The sequence below is a fragment of the Carassius carassius genome, chromosome 28 (assembly GCF_963082965.1).
Source record: "Carassius carassius chromosome 28, fCarCar2.1, whole genome shotgun sequence".
Lineage (NCBI taxonomy): Eukaryota > Metazoa > Chordata > Actinopteri > Cypriniformes > Cyprinidae > Carassius > Carassius carassius.
Window position 1 is genome coordinate 19,394,181 of NC_081782.1, and position 26,948 is coordinate 19,421,128.

At 34.9% G+C, this 26,948-nt stretch overlaps 1 protein-coding gene across 2 annotated transcripts in view; it reads left to right on the forward strand.

Annotated features, from left to right (window-relative positions):
• LOC132108165 (leucine-rich repeat and fibronectin type III domain-containing protein 1-like protein) overlaps positions 1–24,638 on the forward strand; it is a 134,558-nt gene extending 109,920 nt beyond the window's left edge. The window contains exons 4-7 of one of the 2 annotated variants that reach the window (XM_059514756.1): positions 11,707–12,335; positions 15,354–15,466; positions 16,609–16,929; positions 24,248–24,638. In XM_059514756.1, the coding sequence (XP_059370739.1) occupies positions 11,707–12,335; positions 15,354–15,421 (697 nt within the window). In that variant the 3' untranslated portion in view covers positions 15,422–15,466; positions 16,609–16,929; positions 24,248–24,638. Of the gene's footprint in view, positions 1–11,706; positions 12,336–15,353; positions 15,467–16,608; positions 16,930–18,563; positions 18,688–24,247 lie in introns of those variants that run through there. The other variant, XM_059514758.1, reaches the window with a different exon arrangement.
• The last annotated feature ends 2,310 nt before the right edge of the window (positions 24,639–26,948 follow it).

Consider the following 26,948-nt stretch of genomic DNA (forward strand, 5'->3'; position numbering starts at 1 on the left):
CCTCACCATTGTGTAATGTGTATTTGGGATGGAAGGCATTGGCTCGACGTTAGCATGCTTTTGTAATGAGGAAGCTGTTATGCAATTGCATACAATTAATATCAATTCAAGCAATTCACATAGGATCAGATGGTAATGAAGTATCATGAAGCCTGGAGAATTCATTTTCTAGCAGCTCTCTGGTTGTCTTCACTTTTTGAAAGTTGTATTTGTACATCACTCGGCTCCAAGGGACTTTCTGGGAATGTGAGACTTGCAAATGCATTGTGACTGTTCTTGTTGCATGCAAACTGGAAACAGACCTGCTCTATATAGGAGGAGCTGGGAAAGGAGATAGAGAACATCTTGAGTTGCCTAAGGCTCATGCTCTCCTCGGTTCTCCTCTGGGAATGAGGAATGGGCCAAACCCCTGTCCTTCCTTCCATACCCCCCACCCCCCTTCTCCACAGGCCTGCCAGCCATGTGACAAGCCAACGTCAACTGCTTATGAATATATCTGATGAATATCTCTGATGAAGTGCTGCTCCATGTGACATGATGTTACATATTATGGTTTGACTTTTGTTGTCCTCCAACTTTTGCTACACTGACAGTCAACTGTTTGGGGTAATAAATCAAAAGTGACAGTAAAGGTTGTCATGTTACACAAGTTACATGTTACTCAAAAATGCTGTTTTTTTTAACTTTCCATTCATCAAGGAATCCTAATACAAAAGTTGGGACGTTTTTTAAATTTGAATAAAATGAAAACTAAAAGACTTTCAAATCACATGAGCCAATATTTTATTCACAATAGAACATAGATAACGTAGCAAATGTTTAAACTGAGAAATTTTACACTTTTATCCACTTAATTAGCTCATTTAAAATTTAAAGCCTGCTACAGGTCTCAAAAAAGTTGGCACGGGGGCAACAAATGGCTAAAAAAGCAAGCAGTTTTGAAAAGATTCAGCTGGGAGAACATCTAGTGATTAATTAAGTTAATTGATATCAGGTCTGTAACATGATTAGCTATAAAAGCTTTGTCTTAGAGAAGCAGAGTCTCTCAGAAGTAAAGATGGGCAGAGGCTCTCCAATCTGTGAAAGACTGCGTAAAAAAATTGTGGAAAACTTTAAAAACAATGTTCCTCAACGTCAAATTGCAAAGGCTTTGCAAATATCATCATCTACAGTGCATAACATCATCAAAAGATTCAGAGAAACTGGAGAAATCTCTGTGCGTAAGGGACAAGGCCGGAGACCTTTATTGGATGCCCGTGGTCTTCGGGCTCTCAGACGACACTGCATCACTCATCGGCATGATTGTGTCAATGACATTACTAAATGGGCCCAGGAATACTTTCAGAAACCACTGTCGGTAAACACAATCCGCCGTGCCATCAGCAGATGCCAACTAAAGCTCTATCATGCAAAAAGGAAGCCATATGTGAACATGGTCCAGAAGCGCCGTCGTGTCCTGTGGGCCAAGGCTCTTTTAAAATGGACTATTTCAAAGTGGAATAGTGTTTTATGGTCAGACGAGTCCAAATTTGACATTCTTGTTGGAAATCACGGACGCCGTGTCCTCCGGGCTAAAGAGGAGGGAGACCTTCCAGCATGTTATCAGCGTTCAGTTCAAAAGCCAGCATCTCTGATGGTATGGGGGTGCATAAGTGCATACGGTATGGGCAGCTTGCATGTTTTGGAAGGCTCTGTGAATGCTGAAAGGTATATAAAGGTTTTAGAGCAACATATGCTTCCCTCCAAACAACATCTTTTTCAGGGAAGGCCTTGTTTATTTCAGCAGGACAATGCAAAACCACATAATGCAGCTATAACAACAGCATGGCTTCGTCGTAGAAGAGTCCGGGTGCTAACCTGGCCTGCCTGCAGTCCAGATCTTTCACCTATAGAGAACATTTGGCGCATCATTAAACGAAAAATACGTCAAAGACGACCACGAACTCTTCAGCAGCTGGAAATCTATATAAGGTAAGAATGGGACCAAATTCCAACAGCAAAACTCCAGCAACTCATAGCCTCAATGCCCAGACGTCTTCAAACTGTTTTGAAAAGAAAAGGAGCTGCTACACCATGGTAAACATGCCCCGTCCCAACTATTTTGAGACCTGTAGCAGAAATCAAAATTGAAATGAGCTCATTTTGTGCATAAAATTGTAAACTTTCTCAGTTTAAACATTTGCTATGTTATCTATGTTCTATTGTGAATAAAATATTGGCTCATGTGATTTGAAAGTCTTTTAGTTTTCATTTTATTCAAATTTAAAAAACGCCCCAACTTTCGGGTTGTAAAAATGTATCTGTTTCCACAATTATATTAAGAAGCACAACAACATTGGTAATACTATATATTTTTTCTTTTTATATTATTATTATTTTTTAAATATTTATTTATTTATTTTCTTGAACAGTAAATCAGCATATTAAAATAATTTTTGGAAGGATCATGTGACACTGGATACTGGAATAATGATATTAAAAATTAACTTTTGAATCACAGGAATAAATTACATTTTAAAATATAATAAAATAGAAAACTGTTATTTTAAATTATAATAATACTTCCTAATATTACTATTGTTAACTTTGTTGATGAAATATATGCAGCCTTGTTAAGCATAATCCTTAAAAACAGTAATAATAATAATAATAATAATAATAATAATAATAATAATAATAATAATAATAATAATAATTTTTATTTTGCTAGTTTAATGATAGGAAAATGGTCAAAAATACCATTTTAATAGACTAGGGATATATATTAAAATTGTATTTTTAACCATTTTCCTATCGTTAAACTAGCAAAAATTTTATTATTATTATTATTATTATTATTATTATTATTATTATTATTATTAGTAGTAGTAGTAGTAGTAGTAGTAGTATTAGTAGTAGTATCAGTATACAGGTACATCTCAAAAGTTCATTTCAGTAATTTAACTCATTAATTCAGTGATTCAAGGTTCTTTTAATTGTGATGATTTAGGCTCACATTTATCAAAAATCTCAACAAATTAGAATATTAGAATGTGACATGTCAATCAGCTAATCAGCTCAGAAACACCTGCAAAAGTTTCCTGAGCCTTCAAAATGGTCTCTCAGTTTGGTTCACTAGGCTACTTGAATGGGGAACACTGCTGATCTGACAGTTGTCCAGAAGACAATCATTGACACCCTTCACAAGGAGGGTAAGTCATAAACATTAAGTGCAAGAGAAGCTGGCTGTTCACAGAGTCCTGTATCCAAGCATGTTAACAGAAAGTTGAGTGGAAGGAAAAAGTGTGGTAGAAAAAGATACATAAGCAGTCCTCTTTTCAGATGTGAGCAAGTTTTGTATTTCATTTGGAAACCAAGGTCCTAGAGTCTGGAGGAAGGGTGGAGATGCTCATAGCCAAGTTGCTTCAAGGCCAGTGTTAAGTTTCCACAGTCTGTGATGATTTGGGGTGCAATGTCATCTGCTGTTGTTGGTCCATTGTGTTTTTTGAAAACCAATGTCACTGCACCCATTTACCAATAAATTGTGGAGCACTTCATGCGTCCTTCTGCTGACCAGCTTTTAGAAGGTGCTGATTTCATTTTCCAGCAGGATTTGGCACCTGCCCACACTGCCAAAAACACCTAAATTTGGTTAAATGACCATGGTTTTGGTGTGCTTGACTGGCCAGCAAACCATTCTGCACATGGGGTTCACCAGACCTGCATATGCACACTCTATGGGGTTCACTAGACCTGAACCCCATAGATAATCTATGGGGTATTGTCAAAAGGAAAATGAGAAACAAGAGACCCGGGCTTCCATAGCACCTCAGCAGTGCCACAAACTGATCACCTCCATGCCACACCAGATTGAGGCAGTAATTAAAGCAAAAGGAGCCCCTACCAAGTGTTTAGCGCATGTACAATAAATGAACATACTTCCAGAAGGCCAACAATTCACTAAAAAAATATGAAGTATTCTAATTTGTTGAGGTTTTTTGTTAAATGTGAGCCAAAGACTTAATGTGATTGATTGATCCTTTCAGAAAATTAAAGGATTGAATAAACATTAAACAAAAATTGGCTTCATATGTCAATATATTATTTGTTTTATTTCTATTAACATCTTAATGTTAACTAGTAGCCACGTACTGTAGCTGTTCAGACTTTCTTTTTAGGCTAATGTTGTAGGTATGCGGCCTTTCTAAGACTGTGCAAATAATTTACACTAGTAATTTAAGGCTGGTTAACCTTCATGTAATACAGGTTACGGTAAAGTTGACCTTCAGCCTGTACCTTCTGGACAAACGCCTCCTCAAATGTGGGTGTCGAAGGTGTTTCAGAATGGTTTCTGTTGTTAAACAGTCATATTTCACAATCCAATCAGTTTTTTCTTAATTTTTTTAAAAGATATATGTCATCTTATTAAAATTTAAATTGGTTGTCAATGCTGTTTTATGTGAACTTTAAATGAAATTGATGAATTACATCTAGCTGAGTTTAAGGTCTTTATGCTGGGCAGAAGATTGTACTGTGTGTCTGTCAAGTGTCTTTGATATAGCACGACAATGTGCTATTGTTGGTAGCATGTAGAGTAACTAACTACATTTCAAATGATTAGTTTGACTATTTAATTACATTAAATGACTAGCTTAGTAAAAAAAAAACAGATTAATGAAATAATAATAATAATAATAATAATAATAATAATAATAATAATAATAATAATAATAATAATAATAATAGGATGTTTCCCCAACACTGGCGTGTTTTGACCAGGCACCTGACTCTGGGTATCATTTTAGGAGCTTGATTATTATTGATGCAATAAGAACAAGACATTTTGTAACAAATAGCTTTTCAACGGCTAGTTAACAGGCGTGCTTTTAGCCCAAGCTTGATATGAGATAAATTGGTGTAATAAATTGGTCCCTGAAACTGAGCAGCATTGATATCATAACCTGCGAGAGTCAATCTTGCTGTGGCAGGATTCTGCTCACATGCACAGAAAGATTGAGCTCAGCGATGCTCCCCTAGTGCACCCTTGTTAACAAGCCGGTCAGGTACGCAGGAGACTACAGCGCTGATATATTTTTTTCCCAGTAAATAAGCTTAGTGGATGCTAACGTATGGCAAAACTGATTTTGTGCAAGAAAAAGCTATAATGTGTGCATTGTTGTCAAGATTTTGGGTCACTACCTCTAATGTAGAGCGGGTGTGATTGTTGTGTCACACAGTTCAAGAGCACAGATGGGATTTTACGTCAGAATATAGGGTGCCATGAGATCTTGGGTGTATATGCATGTGGCATGTCTCTAGAGGATGTAAAAGCTAAAAGCTAAAAGTCTTTTTTTGGAAACCACAGCACTTGAAAAATGTACAAACATTCTTTGTGATGACTCACTTGGTTTGTATCTAGGAAGTATACTCTGCTTCCATGTAAGCTGGTTGAGTACTAGAATACATATTGACATATAGGACCCTATCATACAACTGGAGCAATGCAGCGCAAGGCGCGGTACAAGTGGTTTTGCTAGTTTTAGCCCGACGCAATTCTCATTTTCCCGTCCAGTGCCACGTTGCTTAAATATCAAATGCATTTGCACCCATGGGCGTGCTGGTCTAAATAAAAGGTATGTTCAGGCGCATTGTTGGCGAGTTGTTATTTTGAGGAACTGGAGATAGACTGCACCATAGACCAACTCAAACCTGGTCTAAACCAGTGGCGGCTCCTACCAATTCTCTCGGGGTGGGGGGTGGGGGTTGCTCGATTAATGAGAATAGGTCACCCATTCAATTGATAAATTAATGGCTAGTTAAAGATGGGAAAGAAAGGGAACTGAACTACTGTAGTATTAATTAAAAATAAACTGACATTAGGAATCAATCTCTTGCTTCTATATGCATGTTAACACAATTCAGCAGCAAATGAAGACTGACGCCAGGATGTTTAAAAAAAAAAAAAAAAAAACGTTTTACTTCGATTTCAGTTTAATAAGAAATAATTGGTCACATTAATCACTGTTTACACAACTCACTTATATTACACTGCTCATTTATATCACATTCCTCACTTACATTACACTGCTTACTTAAATTGCTCACTTATATTACACTGCACATCAGTAAGGGGTGTCCACTCATTATGTGGAGGGGAGAGCGCTCAGTGCACAGAACAGACATTAGCAGAACTGAGCGACAACAGAAAGATAGAGATGGCAGATGAAATACAAAAGAGGAAAATGTCTGCAGAACACAAGAAGGCTAATGATAAGGAAAGAAGTAGAACCCGTGTAAATATCAGATCAGCATTCCAGCACTGGAGAGAACTCAAGGAATGGGAAGGCCTGCGATCGGATGCCGGGGATGCTTTATTTCTTCTTGATAGTTGAGTAACATTGGTTTTGCTTTGTTTCACAGAACGTATATATGCTGGCTTTTGCTTCAATATGATTGTGTGTCATGTTCGCTTGTTTGTTTATCTGCAATCGTATTGTCGTTCCCTTCAGCTATGATAAAGACACATTCATCTCCACACCCTATAAGCTTGCAGTGTTTAAACCTCATCCACTGTCTGTTTCAAGTGTCAGCTCCCGAAATATGTCCGAAAATTAAGCTAAAATGTTTAATACAGCAAATGATAATACAGCAGATTCGGCCATAAACTTTGCCTGGGTTGTTTACATATGTGTGGGGTGGAGCTATCAAAATAGGGGAGAGAGCCTTTTGGGGTAGTGGCATGTTGGTTTCTGTAATTTGAAATATCAGCATTGACTACCAGAAATCACTTACCCTACCTTTAATAATTTTGAGTCTAAAATCATCCCATACTTGTGAGTCGTTTTTTTTTTTTAATGAATAAAAAACATACCAATGCATAATGTTGTGTAGGCTAAATCAAAAACTTTTAGTGAATCGAAAACACAGAGCACAATCAGAGTACAGCACTGTATGTAGTCTGATTCACAAGCAAATAACTCTTAAGAGATGGGTCTTTTAGTGAATCAAAAACACAGAGCACAATCTGTGTCTGATTTACAATCAAGTGAATATTTTAATATGTGTCTTTTATTGAATCAAAAACACAGAGCACAATCAGTTTATGCAGTCTGATTCACAAACAAATGACTCGTATGAGGTGGTTATTTTAGAGAATCAAAAACATGTACTGGCAAGATTCCAAGTTACCAGTTTGAAATAAATTGAAACACTGCCCTGTTTAATTTACAGCTTTAGCAGTGAAGATAGAAAATGTTCTCAAATTAAACAAAATTGATAACAAACTGGGAAGTCTGTATTGATAACAAGCCTAAAAATAATTTGTGTTGTACTATTTCATATTTACTTCATTATTTTATATTGCCTCATGAAAAATAGTATTTTGTTCAGTATTTTTTTTCCCCAGCTCAAACTGCTATAAAAAGCAGCGTGATTACAAATAATTAGTACTTTGTGTATCATTTGTCAGTAAGCTCATGACAAACGAAAAAGCTTCCTTGCAAGCATCTATAGGCTTTACTTTGATAAGGTTAATTTTTATATGATAATGTTTTGCTTCTCCAATAAAACTAAAAGCTTTTTCCTATGGCATATTGGTGTGATTTCTCTGAGAGCATCATTTATATATATATATATATATATTTTTTTTTTTTCTTTGCGGTGAAGTTATTAAATGACAGACTGGTTTGTGGCAGGTGTGCGCTAACAGTGTTAGCAAACTTAGCATCATTGTTACTTAGATCGCAATATGCATACTACAGTGTTTATTGCTCTTGGATTAGAGTATGTGATTCCCTCAAGGGCATTATTTTAATAACTTGTTTTGAAACACACATTTCTGTTGAAATACCAGCATTAGGAAGAAAAATCACTTCACAAGTAAGGCGTGTTTTAAAACTCAAACTCAGAGTAGCTGTTTAGTGCTAAACTGCGATCGATGCTGTTTCCTTCATTTCCAGACAAGTGCTGTTGAGATTTCAACAGAATTGAATATGATAACAATAAACCGCACTGCAAAAATGGAGACTGGCTTTGATTTGTGTGGCACCAGAGAGAAAAGGATTTTCAGTCGTGCTCCAAATTATGGGTCTTTTAATGTGAGCGTTTTTATTTATTTATTTTTTTTGTGCCGCAACTGCACAAAGTCCTCTATTGTATTATCTTTGTGTTACTTTATTAGCAGCTCTTTTCTCAAGAAAGCTATTTTTTGAGGGTCTTTGATGGTCTAGAATACCTCTGTAATAACGCCAGACTTCACTGGTGGCCCTAATATCATACAGAAAGGAACGGCCCTTGAGGGCATGCAAATGAAGCGAGCATGTGCGAAGTGTATTTGAGTAATGAATTAAGGTGCAGAGGGATCTGATGCATGTCATATTCAGTGCAAAAAAACAAACAAACAAACAAAAAAAGGATGCAGTTTCTTGTTGAATGACCAGAAGGCAGGACGTAAATGAGAACACTTCAAAGACGCCTTTAAAATCAATAAGCAGAAGTTGCAACCGTCTCCTTTGCCACATTGTAACATGATGAAGAAAATTCTCGATTTATTTATTTTTTAATGAAATCTGACATTATGTTTTAGAGTGAAAGTTCACCCAAACATTAAGAATTTTGTTATTTATTCACCTACATGCTCACGTTTTTCTAGGGAACACAAACTGATAAGTGTTATGCAACAACAAACACTGACATATATATATATATATACAAGCTCCAGAAAAGACAGAAAAGGCATAAAAGCACCACACAGTGTTCTATGACTTTAAGGCTTTTTCTCTCATAAAGCTTTCATATGTTGTGGAATTTAGTGTATATGGACCATTTATATGATGCTTTTTGGCTTGTTTGGAGCTTTTATGGCAGGAACGGTGAAACATTTGCTTTTAAAAATAATGTATATGTTTGAAAAAAAGCATGAGGTTTGCTTTACTGTATGAACCATATGTGTAACACCACCATATTTTTTTATGAAAAAAGGTATGGAAGCAAAAAACATCTTCCAGCCTGACTTTCCGTGACCTCTGTTAAATTAAAGGCTGAAGCTTTTCCCTTTTTTCTGCTCTCTAGTTCAGAAGTTCAAATTTTGCAGTTCAAAACCATTTATTTATTTATTTATTTTTTGCCAGCAGATTTCCATTGTTTTATAACCGGTACACATATAGTTTTAATAGTTGCAATCATTTATTTACTTTTTTTTTTTTAATGAGGGATATTGTAACCCTAACACCTAAGTAATCTGCCAAAAGAGTATATGTTTAATACTAAAATGTCTCTGAAAATACTTTTCATTGCACATTAAATGTAGAAATGCTATGTGTACAGGAGCCTGTCCTCCAACAAAAAACGACCATATAGGTCGTTTGTGCAAGCACCTTATTACGACCTATATTTACGTTTTAAAGTTAAGCGCCCTCTGGCGGGCGTAAAAATAATGCCAGTATCGCGTTGCGTCTGTCGTCATGAAATGACGTATAACGTCATTACCAATCAAAACGCATGTTTATTTAAATGCAATGTGTGGGCTTTTTACACCGATCTCACAGTATTTCCTACATATTTTACTAGGTGGCTTATTCGTTCGAATGACCACACCTAACCCCACCCCTAAACCTAACCCTCACAGAAATCATGCTAAATTATGATTTATTGAGCATATACATTTTCGTGCACATCCATTCCCTGGGATCGAACCCATGATAGCATGATTACCTATCAATGTATAGCGCAATGATCTACCAACTGAGCTACACGAAACGCAAATCAGAGTGCAAATAAAAGAGTACAAAACATTAATATGAAAACGACCTTTTGCCAATAGGGGAGCAATTGTAGTATACGCTCTGATGGGTCGTATTTCAGGGATTTGGACAAACGACCTATACGGGCGTATTGGTTGGAGGACAGGTTGGTATACAGATGTTTTATTAATAGCTATGCATCTACACTGAGATTAGAATTGCTTATTGTCAGTCCTCAGCATAATGTTGCATGTTAAATATAGTCTTTTGATCATTGTAAACCCGGAGAGTGCAGCATAATAGTTATGTGTTAACTTCACCTATAGAAAACAAAGGTGCAGATAAGATTAATTCATGCCTCAAAATAGCGTATTTTTCATATTGTCACAGTAATTTCACTAGTAATAATACAACTGTAAACAATAAATAACAAAGTTATTATTGTGATCTTAGGGCAGTGGCGGATAAAATTGTGCTACAATTAAACGTGTGCTTCAATAAATAAAATAAGCTAAAAAAAAAAAAAAATTAAATATATATATATATATATATATATATGTATCGTGACATATCATGAAAATCTGACTTTTCCAGGCTTTAAGTGATATAATCAGGTCCCTGGTGCATCTACCAACCAAGGAAATGTGAAAAAGATTAACCCAACAATTTTGTTTTGGTTAGCATTTTTCTGCAAGCTTCTGAAAAAACGAGCATGTTTCGCTCCCCTAGTGACGTTGCAAAGAGATCTCATAATATTACCACCCCCTTAATCTGTATGTTTCTACCCACGGTGCCATTTTGATTTTGCAAACAGCAAGGGAGTACCAGCTCTAATGCCATGGCGAAAGGTTGAGCAAAACATGCTAACTGTTCTGTCTTTGGCTGCACATATGAGTACAAAACACTATTTAGAGTCCCAGCCTCAGAGGAGATAAAAAAGTGGGATTCATGGATTTATTTACTGTATATTGCTGCTGCCTCACAGATCTAAAATAAACATGCAATTTATTTCCCAGCTGTTTACCTTCACAGCAGTGGCATAGCCAGAATTTAAGTTTTGGGCGGGCCTGGGCAAAAGTGAGTGGGCACTAGGCTTACTTATGGACGGAACTCAGTGGCTTAGTGCAAATCTGCGGCCCCCAACAGCAGAGGTATGCGTCACAATATTGTAAAAATTTGTTTTAAACCAGGAAGGGGAGCCAATGGATATCACACAAGCAGCAAGCACACTTTGGGAAGAGTTATGCTTTGAACGTCTTAGCCTAATCTCAGTCGATTTACTAGAAAGTGAAAGTGAAAGTAAAAACTGGTGGCACTTTTGGCTTCTGACGCTGCATTAACGGCGCATATTATCTCAGAGCTGACGATAGAATAATCTACTTCATATGCTGATAATGGTAGCCTATATAGCTAAACGTTTTAATTTACTCCCTTATTATTTCTCTTGTGGCCCGGACATAGGTTATAGGGATGTGTGCAATCAGAAAACGGTATATAATAATTTTAAACTAATATGGTTTAAAAATCATGATTTCAGTACGATGAGTATGATAATCAGAACCAAAACATATGTTTTTTTAGGGGGTATGCGATGTAATGGGAAAGCTCTATTCTGGAAAATGGGGCGAGAAGCAGCAGGTCATTTGCATTTAAAGAGATATGCTCTAATACAGCATGTTTCTGCTTCCTCTTAAAATAGGCTTTTTCAAACTGATAAAATAAATGTGAGGTATTTTGAGCTGAAACTTCACCTGAGACTTATATTACATATTGTAAAAAGGGACATAATATTTCTCCTTTAAAATAATTAATCAGAATTAACATAATGTCCATGCTATTCAGAATTATAATTAAATATATTTCTGTACAGTGATCATGTGGCCACAGATAATTCATGCATATGCCGGCTGAGTGTAATCTTAATTATATTCATGTATTATCAGAGGAATACATGATAACGTTCAACTCTGCCCTGCCTGTCTTGCAGAATGATTCCCTCCACGAGTTACGACTTCCTGGTCCGAGACCTCGTATCTGGACGGGAGTATGACCTGTGCGTTCTGGCTGTCTACGATGATGGCGTGACCTCGCTGACCGCCACGCGCCAAGTGGGCTGCATCTCATTCGTCACGGAGACGGAGTACAGCCAGTGCCAGTCACTCCGCAGCCAATTCCTGGGTGGCACCATGATCATCATCATCGGAGGAATCATTGTGGCCTCCGTCCTCGTTTTCATCATCATCCTCATGATCCGTTATAAAGTCTACAGCCATCATGGGGCAGATTCCGGAAAGGGGACTGCTATGACAAATGTGCGCTTGCAGACCAATGGGGGGCAAGCAGCTGGGCAGGTCCCGCACTCCAGCTCCAAAATCATGGAGGGCCCAGAGGCTACGGGAGCGAGTTTAGGGGGGGCCACCGGGGCCGCTGCTAGTTTAAAAGACTCCACTGCCATGGTGCTGGACACAGACTCTGAGACAACTGTGCAGATATCAGAAATGATCTCTGAGGACATAGTCTCCCCCACACAAAGGCACCATCCAAGGACTTGTATAGAGCTCAAGATACGGCCTTCTTTGTCCTCCAAAGAGGGTAAAATCTCAGACACACCAGGAGGTATGTACACAAAAAAAAAAAAAAAAAATTATATATATAAAACTTGAGTATGTTTGTAATATTTAGTAGCAATTTATAGGTAAAAAAAAGGTATTTATTACTATTAAAAAATAGTATTTATTTATTTATTTTCAGTTTTTTGATTAATAAAAATTTCAACCAAAAAAAAAAAAAAAAAAAACATACATTTCAGTTGTTGAAAATGTACTCACCCTCATGCTATCTAAGATATAGAGGAGTTTGTTTCTTCATGGGAACAAATTTAGAGAAATGTAGCATTACATCACTTACCAATAGATCCTATGTAGTGAATGGATGCCGTCAAAATAAAAAAAAAGCTGATAAAAACATCACTATAATCCACAAGTAATCCACAAAACTCTATTCTAACAATATTCTAAACTCTATTCTAAAAAAAAAAATTATAAATTAAAAAGCTGCATGTTTGTAAGAAACATTTTTTTTGCTATGTGCATATTTATCTACTGATTCAGATGAGACAACATCTGGAAGAAATGGTTTAAAAAAAAAAAAAAAAAAGCATTTTTTTGCTTGACAAGACATTAACTGATGGACTGAAAATGGATTATTTGCGTATTATTGTGATGTTTTTATCATCTGTTTGGACACTCATTCTGACAGTACCCATTCACAGCAAAGGATCAATTGGTGAACAACTGACGTAATGCTAAATTTCTCCAAATCTGTTCTGATGAAGAAGCAAACACATCTACATCTTGAACAGCCTGAGGGTGAGTGTAATTCAGCAGATTCTCACTTTTGGGTGAACGATAAATAGAAAGAATATGCATTTGTTACCAAATTGGTTTTCACTGTAAATTAGACCTAAAAACAAAATGTTAAGCACGTACAAAAATAAATAAATAAATAAATACAATCACAAATGTGTCATTAAAACCAAAGGTAAACCACTTGTGTGATTTAAAATGCTTATGGTTTCTTGCATGTAATTGCACATTCACTTAACTTTTCTACAGTAGGCTTTTTACAATGCCTTACAGCTGTTTCGAGTGCATAGACTCTCATAATTGCCAGGAATAGAGCTATTCACCTGATTCAATGGGCCACATCCAGGTATTCCTTAAAGAGCTTTTCCTCTTGTGGAATTTGGATTTATGGGTCCAATCAGGTAATTGCTGTTTCTAGATGAATGCTCATGGAATTCAAGAGGACCTCATCCTTAAATCACGGAATCGATGAAGTCCATTCAGTCAAGAGCCACTGATGCAGAAGGGTGAAATTCCATGATTCTCCTGATCCCTTCTGTCACCCAGGCACCTAATGGCCATGAATTAAAAGTAATCATTAGTCTACTAAGTTAGCACAGGATGTGAATTAAATAGTTTTATGTCTGAAGGAGTATGATGGCTTGGAGAGACACAACATTTTACCGTATATGAGCTTTATTAAAAGTTCCTATAGATAAATAACAACCAACCAAACAAACAATGGGTTCATGAAAAGTGCCAACAATTACATCACAGGATTGTGTTTCTGTATAGCTACCGATCCAAAAATGGCATCCCACCAACACACTGTCGATAAACAACATGTAGTCATAAGAAATGGCTTTGTGTGTTACATAATACATCAGAGGAATCTGTGTATGGAATAGTATGTTGTATTATTCCTTATGTGCAACAAACAGTTGATTAGTTGAACAGCTACAGTAGTGTCAGATCCTGAAATCAGAAAGACATTTGTTCGTTGTAAATCAAAAGGCTTTGTAGCAGCACAGAATGTGTTTTCCCTTGCCACTGCAGTGGAGTCAGGATTACATGGCTTTCTGGGATACTTCATCTTGATTGGTCAGTTGCAGAACTGTGGAGTGAAATGCTGTTGTATAATGACCATTATGTGGTATATTTGACCTGTGTTCCTTTAATATGTTGGTCTCATTTCTCTTATCAAAGTGCTAACCTGCAGTTGCTACCTTAAAGAGACATTATTACCTGATTCAACCCATACAAATTAGTATGTTGGTATAAATTTATGTATATAGGTTGGTTCAGAAGGTAAAAATTATTTTTGAGAGTAGTCTCTCTCTTGTAATATAAAACTACTGTAAATAACCTTACTTTCATTAAAATTGGTAACACATTTGTAATAATAAAGTATTTTCTTATTCTAACAATATAAATATTTGCTATCACTTCTTAACAATTTAACACATCCTCAATGAATATTTTTTTTTAATTTATATAATAATAATAATACAAATTAACTCAAAACTTTTGAAGTGTTGTGCATATTGTTAGAAAATATTACTATTTTAAATAAAAACTCTGATGAACTCTTTGATGAACTTTTTATTCATCAAATAATCCAGATAAAAAGGAATTGCAGCAAAGGAATAAATTATTAAGATAAATTAAAGATTTTCAATGTGTATTAAAATATAAAAACATTATTTGGCATCATTTCAATATATAATACATATAATATATAAGAAACTCCAGTATAAAGCATTCAAATCGTTCTAATCCCAAACTTTTGATTGGTAGTGTATATTGAATAACAATGAAAAAAAAAAAATAATAAGTTGACTAAAGTTTACTTTTATTTCCTTAATATGTTATTCCTTGCAAGTACGTTTATACCCCTTTAAGATTTAAAGTACAATATAAGTGCACATTCAATACATTTAAGCGCACTTTTCACAATAGTCAGGTCTTATTGTTTGCTAATATCTATTGAATAAATGAGATAAAATTAAATTGCATTAGTATCAGGATTAACTACTGATAGTTTAATATCATGTTTAGGGTTTATTCTTTAATTACTCTGTTTCCTGATCACCTTATCATGTTTATTTTGTATTTATGATGAGCTGATTGTTCATTATCTCTATGTTACATATGTCTGTTCTGTGACATGTTAGCCGTTCTGCTGCCACACTCAAGCTCCTGTCCTTCACCTCCGCCTGTACACTGCCCTTTGTGCTGTCACTACCACAGTCCAACCCATCCCTCACCACTGTTTTTCTTTCTTCCCTAGACACGGCAAGCCCGCAGCTCTCCGATGAGAAGAAGCTTCAACGAGACTGGAGCGACTTTAAAATTTGATGACTCCTTCCGCTGTCCGCAAGAGACAGCTATCAGCCCTAAAAAGTAATGTAATCTCTCTTTTTTATTCTTCAGAAGTCATCTGTTGTGTGGGATTTTATTTAGTTTTATTTATTTAGTTTTATTTTTTGTAAACTGTCATTTAAAAAATGTTTATTGACCAAATTTAACTTAACTGCAAAAATCTTTTGGAAAATTTATATTTCATATAGAATTTTAGAGAGTATTTTTGTATACCATAAAATCCTCTAAAACTATATATATATATATATATATATATATATATATAGTATTAGAGGATTAAAAACATTTTTGCAGTTAAATTTGGGGGGGGGGGGTTACTTTCCCTTTAAGTGCATTGAGAAAACAACTCCACTTTAAAGTTTTACATTTTCTGTTATTTCAGGAATATTATGTACCTGCAAGATTTCAAGAATTTTACAGTTAATTTAATGTATTTTGTAATTTATTAACATTTTTAACTAGTGCTGGGCAAATATTAATCGTTTTTTTTTTTAATATGTAATATGTGTGTGTGTGCGCGCTTGTGTGTGTGTGTGTGTGTGTGTGTGCGCTGTATATACAGTATGTATATATAAATACACACACATACAGTATATATATATATATATATATATATAGAAAATATTTATATTTATTTACATGATTATATTTATATTCATATAATTTATATTATATATGAATATATGTAATATATAATACATGCATGTGTGTGTATTTATATATACATAATAAATATACATAGTAAACACACATTCATTATGTAAACAAAAACTTTTATTTTGAATGCGATTAATCACTATTAACCATTGCCCAGTACTATTTTTAACTTATCTTTACTCAAAAATGACATAAAAAAGAAAGAAAGTTATTTTTATGGAAAAAGAAAGCACCCTGAGATGAAAGTGTAAGACTGGGATGTTGACCGACACAATATATATACACTGGTACTGGTGTAGTTTCTGCATTCCTGTCTGTTGCATATGACAGCTCTGTTCATCTCAGATCTATGCAGTGTGACAGATGCACTTGTTTTCTATTCAGTGTTTGTATTTCAAAAAATAAAAAAAAATCTACACTACCAGCTGAGACATCTGCACTTAATTTGGGTTTTGAGAGTGTTTTTTTCATCGTTGGTCTCTCTCTCTGTTTTCAACCTGTCCCAGATTTGGCCAGGCCATCTGATTAAGGGGAGGAATATGGAATAATTTGTCTGCACCCCTACTGGACTTTCTCCCCTGAGCATTAATTTCTCACACTGTATTCCAAGGACTATCCAACTGTTTCCTACCGGGACATATTTGAGGACTCAATCCACTACTTCAACCAATGGAAACGGAGCACAATAATTGTTCTCCATCACTGTCTTTTGAAACATATTGCCTTTTACATCCCCACGGCCAGGACTGTCTAAGTGTTTGCTGCCGACTACAGTATGCATTGTTTACTGGACGGTCTGGGTTGAAGAACGACATCTTGCTGAAGGGGTGAGTATACACCTGCTCTACAGAGAACACTCAGAGTGTCTCTCCCGACTAAAGCAAATAGAAACATTAGAAGTTGTTTTTCTTAAACTTTCAAATTGGGAAATATTTATATAACAATGTTATTTTTATTGTGTTCTATCAAGATGCAACAGATCAAAATGCAAACCATTTGATTGTGATAAAAAACTTTTGTCACTGAAATTTTATAGAACATTATTCTCAAAAAATGCTTTTGTACTTGACACCGGCCTCACCTTACATAAACATAATATAATTTAAATGTATTGTAATATACATATTGTCCAAATTAACATATAATCAAAATAAAGTTGCCATATTTTAATCTTACAAATATTATTATTTTTATTAATTTATTTTTACTTTTTAATTATCATTTACTTAATATATTTTTTTATGTGTGTGAGGGGGGGGGGGTATTTTTTTTAAATATAGGCATATTCCATAAAAATAGTGTACTACAAAGTGCATCCTATAATATCATATATCGTACCGTATCATATCGTATCATATCATCTATGTATTCTTTTTTTTTGTACTTTGGTGACCAGAAACTTTCCTAAACATATATTTTATGAAGCAGAAAACATTGCATCAGATATTCAGAAATATATAGGCTTGTTCACTCAAATAAGATGATAATCTGTCATTAGCAAGCACTCGGCTCTTGTGTTGACATTGCTGGGTCTGTCCTGAGGTTATCAGTTAATGTCTTGCATCTCCGCTTCATGTATCAGACGCTCCACTCACGATCACTCATGTGGAAATATAATTAACTTGGCTGTGTTGCCAAATCAGTACCTTTCATCTCTAAGTATCAACTAAGACTGCAAACAAATGCCAACATAAGGCCATAGTAAATGCCAAGTATGTAAGTTTCCACCATTCGAGACTAGACGTCAAGCAGAGGTTATAATGGAGCCGTGCACAATTTACACTATAAGGTGACTAAACAGCATAGTTGTTGCACAGTGGATATGTGGACTGTGTTCAAGCTCAGAAACAGCAACGGTCTCATGAATAATTGATCATACTGATATTTTTTTTCTGTGGTTTTAACTGTTGCTAAAAATTCCCCCACAATGCCTTGTGACATCAGAAGAGAAGGTTGACAGAGCATGTCAAAGAAATGAACAGGCTGTTGCACGCAAGCCAATGCACTAGGGAATGTTACGCACTCAGACATCGGACGAGCCAAACGAGTAGCACATAAACGAAGATACGGATGTTCCCGGAGGCACATTTGTTGTTGTTTTTTTTCTAGTATTTGTTGTCAGAGAATAAACAACCCTCAAAAACTTAAGCAATCAATTAAGCTGCAACTCACTTGATGAAATATTGATCAAATTTGTGTGCAACAGGGGTGTCTGTGACCCCAGAAAAGTGTTTGATGCTGACGTCATACACGATCAGTGGGACGTTCAAAAGTCCGCCGGTTAAAGAAGCTGACAAGGAAAAATTGACATGCCAACGATTGGTGCTTCGCACGGCTATTGATCCCAAAATCAAAGCTTCTGCTTTCCATGACGTTGAGAAACGAGGGCAGTTAAAAGTTTGATGGGGCAAAGTGAAAAGCACAGTTTAGATGGATTGAGTTGTTTATTCTCCTGATCCAGTGCTTGAAGCTGTGAACCAAATCCTGCTGTCAGGTGTCATCCTGAGATTTGTCTCTGTGAAAATATGCAAGTGTAAGCAGACCACAGACTAACATATCAACATAGAGATCAGGCCTCTCTATACAGTATCTAAATGAGTAAACCCATAGTTTGTTTTAATACATGAATACTTTTATTTAGCAATCAATCACTAAATTATTAAAAGTGACAGTAAAGGCACTGTCAGTAAAGGCAAAAGGCTAATTAAAATATTAATCAGCATATTAGAATGATTTCTGAAGGATCATGTGACATTAGAGACTGGAGTAATAATGCACAGAAATGGGAATAAATGGGGAAAAAAGGAAAAAATTATATGATAAAATATTGTAAAATAGAAAAATATTTCACAATATTAAATTTTTACTGTATTCTTGGTCAAATAAATACAGCCTTGGTGAACATAAGAGACTTCATATAAAAACATTAAAAATAATTAAAAAGATGAACGAATAAATGAATGAGTTAATTTATTAATTAATGAAACCTTACCAAGCTCAAACTTATGATCATTTTAGGTAATTAATGACACATAATTAACAATAAGAATATATAAAAATGTTTTATTATATATAATATATTACAATTATTTATTTAAAAAAGCATTTGTAAAAATGTGAATATATTTATTTGCAGGTATATAAACTATTCATACCATCAGTATTTATTTATTTATTTATTTATTTATTTATTTATTTTTAAATAATCAAATTAGCACTAGAATAAATTAGAATAAATTCCTTATACCGAAAGTTTGGGAATTGTAATTTTTTGTTCTATAGTTCTGTAATCTCTCTGTGTGTTTGCATTTGTGTGTGTACATCTTAGTTAAGAATTCAATTTAATAGCACTTTTATTTGCTAAAACGTCACCTTTAGAAAACGGAAAAGGCACCAATTTCATTATGCCTCAGTTGCTGATTACATTTCATTCTTCATCCAGACATCTTGAAAGAGTAGAATGACTATAAAGATTCCCACACTGTTTTCAGAAGAGCACAGATTACTTTTGGCTCTATTAAACAATGACTGAGCTTTCCAACAGTCTTATTTCAGACTTTCTTCTCTCAGTGGTGCACCCAAGTCCAACTGAACTGCAATTACACAGTATTTTAGTTGTTGGCACCCCTTCGCCAAACACTTAGCATTTAGTTTTGACTTGTCAAACCTCATTTCTTCGCCAATTAAAAAATCATTACGTGACTAATCACTTCTCCACGCCGATGACACAGCGATAAACTCACTGAACACATTTTGCTGCCACAGACGCCCATGCAGGTTGTCCGTTTTGATTGCTTATTTGCCATTTAATCACAGAATGCCATTAAAACAAAAATTACATGAACAAAATATTGATACATAATGATTAATTATATAAGAATGATAAATGCACTAATCTCAGATTTGTTTAGCTCAAGGCGTAGACCTTGAAATATCCTTGGAAAATGAGTGTGTCTGTACTGATATCTGATTATTTACAACATTTGCAGATACTGATAACTTAAAAAAGTATATGTTAAAGACAACAGTATGTTTCTCCTGCCGGTTTAATGAGCTGCTCTTGTGATTGTTGTTGTTTTGTTTGTGAACGCGGTCTTAAAAGAGTGTGTGGCGATGTTATCTGTCCTCTGTCTGCTCACCAGAGGTGATGTTTGCTGATACCTTAATTCTTTGTTCCACCTTCCACCTCTTTGAGATAAGTACTCTCTAATTACCAGAACATTGTTAATCACATAATACCTCCTCGAAATTAACGGTTCAGTGCTGGTTTTGTTGCTTACGTTTTGTTTCTTGGAGACCTGTTAGTGTGCACTTTCTGTCAAATTTAATTTGGGAATGAAACAAATAATGACTCTAGAATTTGCCCTTTCCATGAGCCCAGATGCTTCCCTTACAGGGCCAGGGAAAATGTGAATTTGCTTACTGCTTAGATGAACCAGATGGATTTCAATGGTCGCCCACATTGACTTCTCCAAATGCGTCTTGTTTTCTTCGGGGGTGGTCACACTGGATTTTAAGGTTGTAAAATTATTTCAGAAATTAGCAGCATGATATAATGGCCACACTGCATTGCTTCTGCTTAGCTTTTTTTTTTTTTTTGCACTATGTGAAATTGCTAATGAGATTTCACCAAATCTTAACTTCAGTACAATAATTAAATAAACAATTAAAATTAGCAGTATAGATCTGGTTGCCAGTAATTTAAATAAAAATATTATACTTTGTAGTTTAGTTTAGTCTAGTTAGTTATTATGGGATGCCATACTGGTGCCTGTATATTTTAGAACTTACAACAATAACCAGATATAATCATATATTTAGTGATAATAATGATAATATCTGTCACATGTTCAGTTTGTTTGATTATAGTTTTCAGAGTGGTTCCAGTTTGGGTCCTTTATTTATGTATTTTCTTTTCTCATTTGGTCATGTTCCTGTGTTCATTAGTTCCTTTGCTCATTGTTTAATTATTAGTTAACATGCATCACCTGTGTCTAGTTAATTACCCTCTTTGTCTTGTATTTAAGCCCCAGTCTGTTTAGCCTTTGGTTGTCCGGTCACAGTTATAATAAGTTGTGTGTCCTGCCATCATTCTGGTCTTTTTTTTTTTTTTTTTGTTATTAAACTGAGAGTTTGGTGTACACCAGCTGTCTCCTTCATTTTCCTCCTCCTGACAAAACCGTGACAATAATATCTATGACCAAAGTCTTATAGACCAAATGTTTTTGCCTAATTATATACTGATAACCATAATAATTATATATGTGAGAAAAAAAATGTCACATGATGAATAAAAAAGTGGCCTATCCATAAATTATGGTAAAACACATATATACATAACAAGCGTGCACGCATACACACACACGCACACGTTTGTTTTTGTGAAAAGTGGGGACATCCCATAGGCGTAATGGTTTTTATACTGTACAAACTGTATATTCTATGGCCCTACACCAACCCTACACCTAACCCTAACCTTTACAGGAAACGTTTGCATTTTTACTTTCTCAAAAAAACTAATTCTGTATGATTTATAAGCGTTTTGAAAAATGGGGACATGGGTTATGTCCTCATAAGTCACCCTCTCCTTGTAATACCTGTGTCATACCCATGTCATTTAATATATATATATATATATATATATATATATATATATATTCTTTTTTTTTATGATACAGTACAAAATAAAATACCATACACAGAAACAATCTTTCATGCTTAAATGCACACATGTATCAAATAAATATTCCAGTGCTATTAAGTGATTAGAGTTCATATGGAGTTTACCTGTCTCTTTCTCTTTCTTGGAAAGTGATGTGGCCATCATTCTCCATTTGCATGACAGACTGCTATTTTATTAAAGAGCCTCTGTGAATTACACCTCACTGTCATTCACCGTTTGTTCTGGGTTTGCACAAAATCCATTGAAAGATTCCCTTTATTTGATATCTAATGGTCAGGCTGGATTTAATTGCATAATCAATAGGGCTGACGAGAAACAAGGTGTGGTGATATAATTCATAATGAAAGCTATAATGGCAGCCAAACCAAGTAATATGATACTTTGAGTGCTGAAAGCCATCCTCGGTTTCTGATATAGAAGTGTTTACGCTAAATATTTCATCTAGGAGGTCAGTGTAGAACTTCATTTTAACTTTGCTTGGAATAGTCTTGCAAAAGTCCACTCAATTGGCTTGTTTTAGAGCTGTTTTTGAAAATCTCTTATGTTCACCAAGTTCATGTTCATCTTATGTTTTTTTTTTAGTACAGTCAAAGGTACAGTAACAAACAAACAAACAAGTACAGTAAATGATTAAAGCATTATTATTATTATTATTATTATTATTATTATTGTTGTTTTTGTTGTTCTCATTATTATTATTGTTGTTGTTGTTATCATCATCATCATCATCATCATTATTATTATAAATGCATTTATTTATGTATTCCTTTTTGATCAATTTATTGCATCTTTGTTCAATACTATACATATATAATTTTACTGACCTCACACTTTTGAAAAATACATATTTGAATACACTGGTGTTAACTCATGAACATTTTTTTTTAGAAGTAGAAGTTGTTTTAGGGTAAATGAAAAGGATCTTAACAAATCCTGACTTAATTTTCATGAATTATAAACAGATTTCGGTGCGAGCGTTTGTTTGGCCAAGAGATCAGGCTTTTATGACACAGTGGGAATGTAGTTTGAAGTTTATTTATCTTCTTTCTTTACTTGGAATAGTCCTCTCACCGGAACAACAGGCATATCTTTTCTCTTTGTTTTTATTCCCATATATCTTAAGCAGTCTGTTTACGTCGCCACACTCAAAGCTGAAAACATTTATTTTTCACCTAACAAGATTAAACACCAGAACGATTCGACTTTTCGGGCCTACGAGAGGAGAAAACGTCTGAGATTATAAACAGAAACTTCACTTAATATGCAAATGCACAGAGCTGTTGATCTTAGCTGTGTTTTGGATGATCTTGGTTGTGTGTTCAGTCAAGTGTCACATCTTTGCTGTCATTTAGAGCCGCAAGGCTCCAGACAGATCCATCTCGGAGCCCACATGAGGTGAAAAACATCCAGTATCTGTCTCATCGCTTGGCTGGAACATATGGACGCTCTAGAGGCCAAATCCATGTCGAAGCATTTTCTTTTGTCAGGGCCCAGCTAAAAATAAATCATTTGTGGCACATTTAGTTCATTAATAATGGCCGCTCATTAGGGTTTTGATGGGAGACTGATTGTGGTGTTTGTTGAAACAGGACGCGGATGGAGGTCTTTGTCCATGTGTTGAAGGTGGTCTCTGCGAACACATTATCTGACAGCAGTAGATCAGGGATGGGGTCAAGTCATTGGCAGACATGTTGTCTAATCCCGGCTGGTTTCATGGTCTCTCAAGCTTTCCAGAGCTTGGCGGCACCATTTGCAGCTCCTGCCAACAAATTAACATTTATATCAGCTGTTCTCCCATCCAAAGGGTCCAGAAGCCCGAAGAGAAGACCACCATCATAGATTTGAGAGGATGCCAGCACTGCTGTTCATTCCTTTTGTTCCTTTATGCATATAAGATCAATGTAATGTTAGATGTCACAATCACCACTTATGAAAGCCAATTTCACTCGTTCCCTCTGGTCTTTGAAGACTTCAGGCTATAAAGGAACGCCCCGGGTTGAGTAAAAAGTAAACTCAGTAAAGCAATTGTGGCATAACATTGATCATCACAAAACATTTTTAGACTATGCCCTTTAATTTTAGTGTATTTATTTTGTAGTTGTTAAACGTGACAGGTGACAGGTTACAGTAATCCACAATGTATCTGTGGAGTAATAGTTAGAAGTCAATGCAACAATATTAATTAAGTATAAATATAAGACAATATTAGAAAATGAAAGATAGGACACCGACCCTCCATGACTGCCCTGTATACTTAAGTACAAGTAAATTAACAGTAGTAGTCATTATGCCACAAGCACTGTCAACAGAGCTTAACTTGTGTTAAACCCGATCATTCGTGTGAACTGTATGTTAGCTCCTCGATGACTAGGCAGGACCTGGAGTTTTTTTTTTATCTCTTCAGAAGCGTCACGTCTTCTGCCAAAGAGTCTGATCTTGTTTCTCTCTCTTGTTTTCTCTAGATATTCATCATCCTCCAACCATTCAATCATGCAAACTGCACCAGTGAGTGGAAACTCAGATCGGACAAAGTAAACAGCATGTCTGTGCTTTCTGCACTTTCATCAGTCTGCCCTTCTGTGTCTCCTCCTGCATCTCCTCCAGCTTTACAGTGTCAGTCGTGACCCTCTCATCCAGTGAGAACTCAGACCTAAAGGATTTAAAGCAACAAACAGACAGCAACAGCAGCAACAGTCCCGAATGGGAGCACAAATACACCTGTTAATTTGAGTTGTCTGGTAACTTTTTATTTTTTTTCATTTTCTTTTGTAATTGTACATAAATCAATTTAAGATCTTATAGTTTTGTATATGTAATTTTTATGGTGTGTGATGTTTTTTTTAATAAAATAACAGACTGGCTCAATCCTATTGGGTTTGTTTTAGTGTGTGACATTCCATTTTGGAATTTCTTGTGAATTGATTTACATTCCTAACAGGTAGTTCCTTTTCACTTTATGCATAAAAAAAGTTTAAGTTAAGTTTAAGTAAAGCAGACAGTATAAGTATAATCATACATACAGCAATTATTTTCACACGGGCTACATTTGTCAGAGCTGTATCTTATTTCAAGAAAGTTATTCATCAGCATTCCCATTCATTTATAATAGTTCTGGTATGCCCCCACCATAGATACATGAAATTATGAAATTATAAAATTATATTGACAACCAAATATCCATTAAAATATAATTTACATGTATTATTAATATATATTTAAAATTATTATTATTTTTATTATTAAAATATTCCTTACATTAAAATATGATTAAATAATGAATAAAGAAAATTGTACACACATGTTGTGACGATCATGATCCAGTAAAACACATGGAGAGAGAGAGATCCAGTTGCTGGTATGCTTTATTGGGGTAATCCAAATCGTAGTCAAAACAAGCCAGGGTCATAACCAGAATGCAGTCCAAAAACAAACAAACAAAGAAGGAACAGGAAAGGGAACAGGAACGGGAACTCGGAATACGAGGAATCTCAGAGGACAAGAAGACTGGATACGAAAGGAAAGGACTCCATACAGACAACATGAAAAGACTGGTAAATGTAGGGAGGCTAATGACAATTAAGTGAAGGTGTCTGGTGCAATTAGCAGGAGTGCAATTACTGTGATGAAAGGACAAGACTAGTGGAATTCTAGTGCCTACGGTGAAGTGCCTAAGGGGAAGTGAGACCACTAGTGGACAGCCAGGGAAACAGAGACTAGACAGCGTGACACATGTAGCCTACATATATGATGAATACATATATATTATACATTTAATATTATGATATATAGTACAATATTATATAATGCACATAAAATAGAGAATACAAAATATACCTTATTATTACAATACATAAAGCCACACATTATATTATATTATATATATATATATATATTTTTTTAATACCACTATTTTTAAATAAAAAGAAAATATTCGTAAATATTTGTAAAAAATAATATGTAATACTTTAAATTATTATTTCTAAAGATTATAGTGTTTAATTTGAATGCACATATTAAATTAAATTTATGCATTTAGCAGACGCTTTTATCCAAAGCGACTTACAGTGCATTCAGGCTATCAATTTATAAATTTATAAAATGTGTTCCCGGGGAATCGAACACCTAACCTTGCTCTTGATAAGTTATAATAAATTATAACAAATTTAAAATAATATAATTTGTTTTTATGCATATACATATTTATTATCATTATTATTTCGGCTGAGGTGACCCTCTCACCTCATCACCCTAGCTCAAAGCGGTCTGTTACCGCTTTGCTAAAGATCCGCTGCTTCGGCTGATCCACTCCGTGTTTCCCACCCGTTCCGCAGCATCACTCACAATCTGTGTGCTGCTCTCTGGAGAGTGGAGACCAACTGAAGGTCATTGCATTAACAGATAGATGCATTACGATCCACATTAGTTGATTAATTATAATTAGTAATTAGTTGGTAGTTTGTTTTTGTTTTTGTCGGTAATGACTCTTCCTTCTAAAAGTGTTGTACAAAATATCCATGTTCTTAGAATTAAAATGTCTAATCAAATTATTGTACCTGATCAGATCTAATAGGCTATAGATAACACCAAAGTCGCTGTTGTTGGCAGAATTTTTAGAGAATTTAAATTTTTTTCTTTAAATAATTATTAATGGTAATCAGACCGAATCTGATTCAAACTCATGTGAAATAAATAATAATTTAAAAACTAATTTAATAATTTCCTTTTACAGACAGTCATATTTATTAACATAAAACCAACCAAATGAACTTTCAATTTCAATATTTGTTTGTTTTTGAAACAATTTATTGAACACCAAAGTTGTAGCCTTCCTAAAAACAGACTAAACAGAGAGTTTGTTGGCCATTCGTGACAAATGGAAATATATTTTTATTTATTTATTTGTTTTGTGTTTATGTGTTTTTATAGAAATATCTGGCAACACTGTCAGAACTTAAACTGATAGTAATCAAAAGAGCCCACAAACATTGCTGACAGGATACCACATTCGGTAAGGCAAAACAAACAAACAAAAAAGCATGATATTATCCGTCAGAAATGTTATCAACGGTATCAAAAAATAGCATGTAACACTACAGAGATCTGTAGAACAAGTATGTTACGTCTATGCTATTTCATATTGTAGTTTAATTATCATCATTAAAT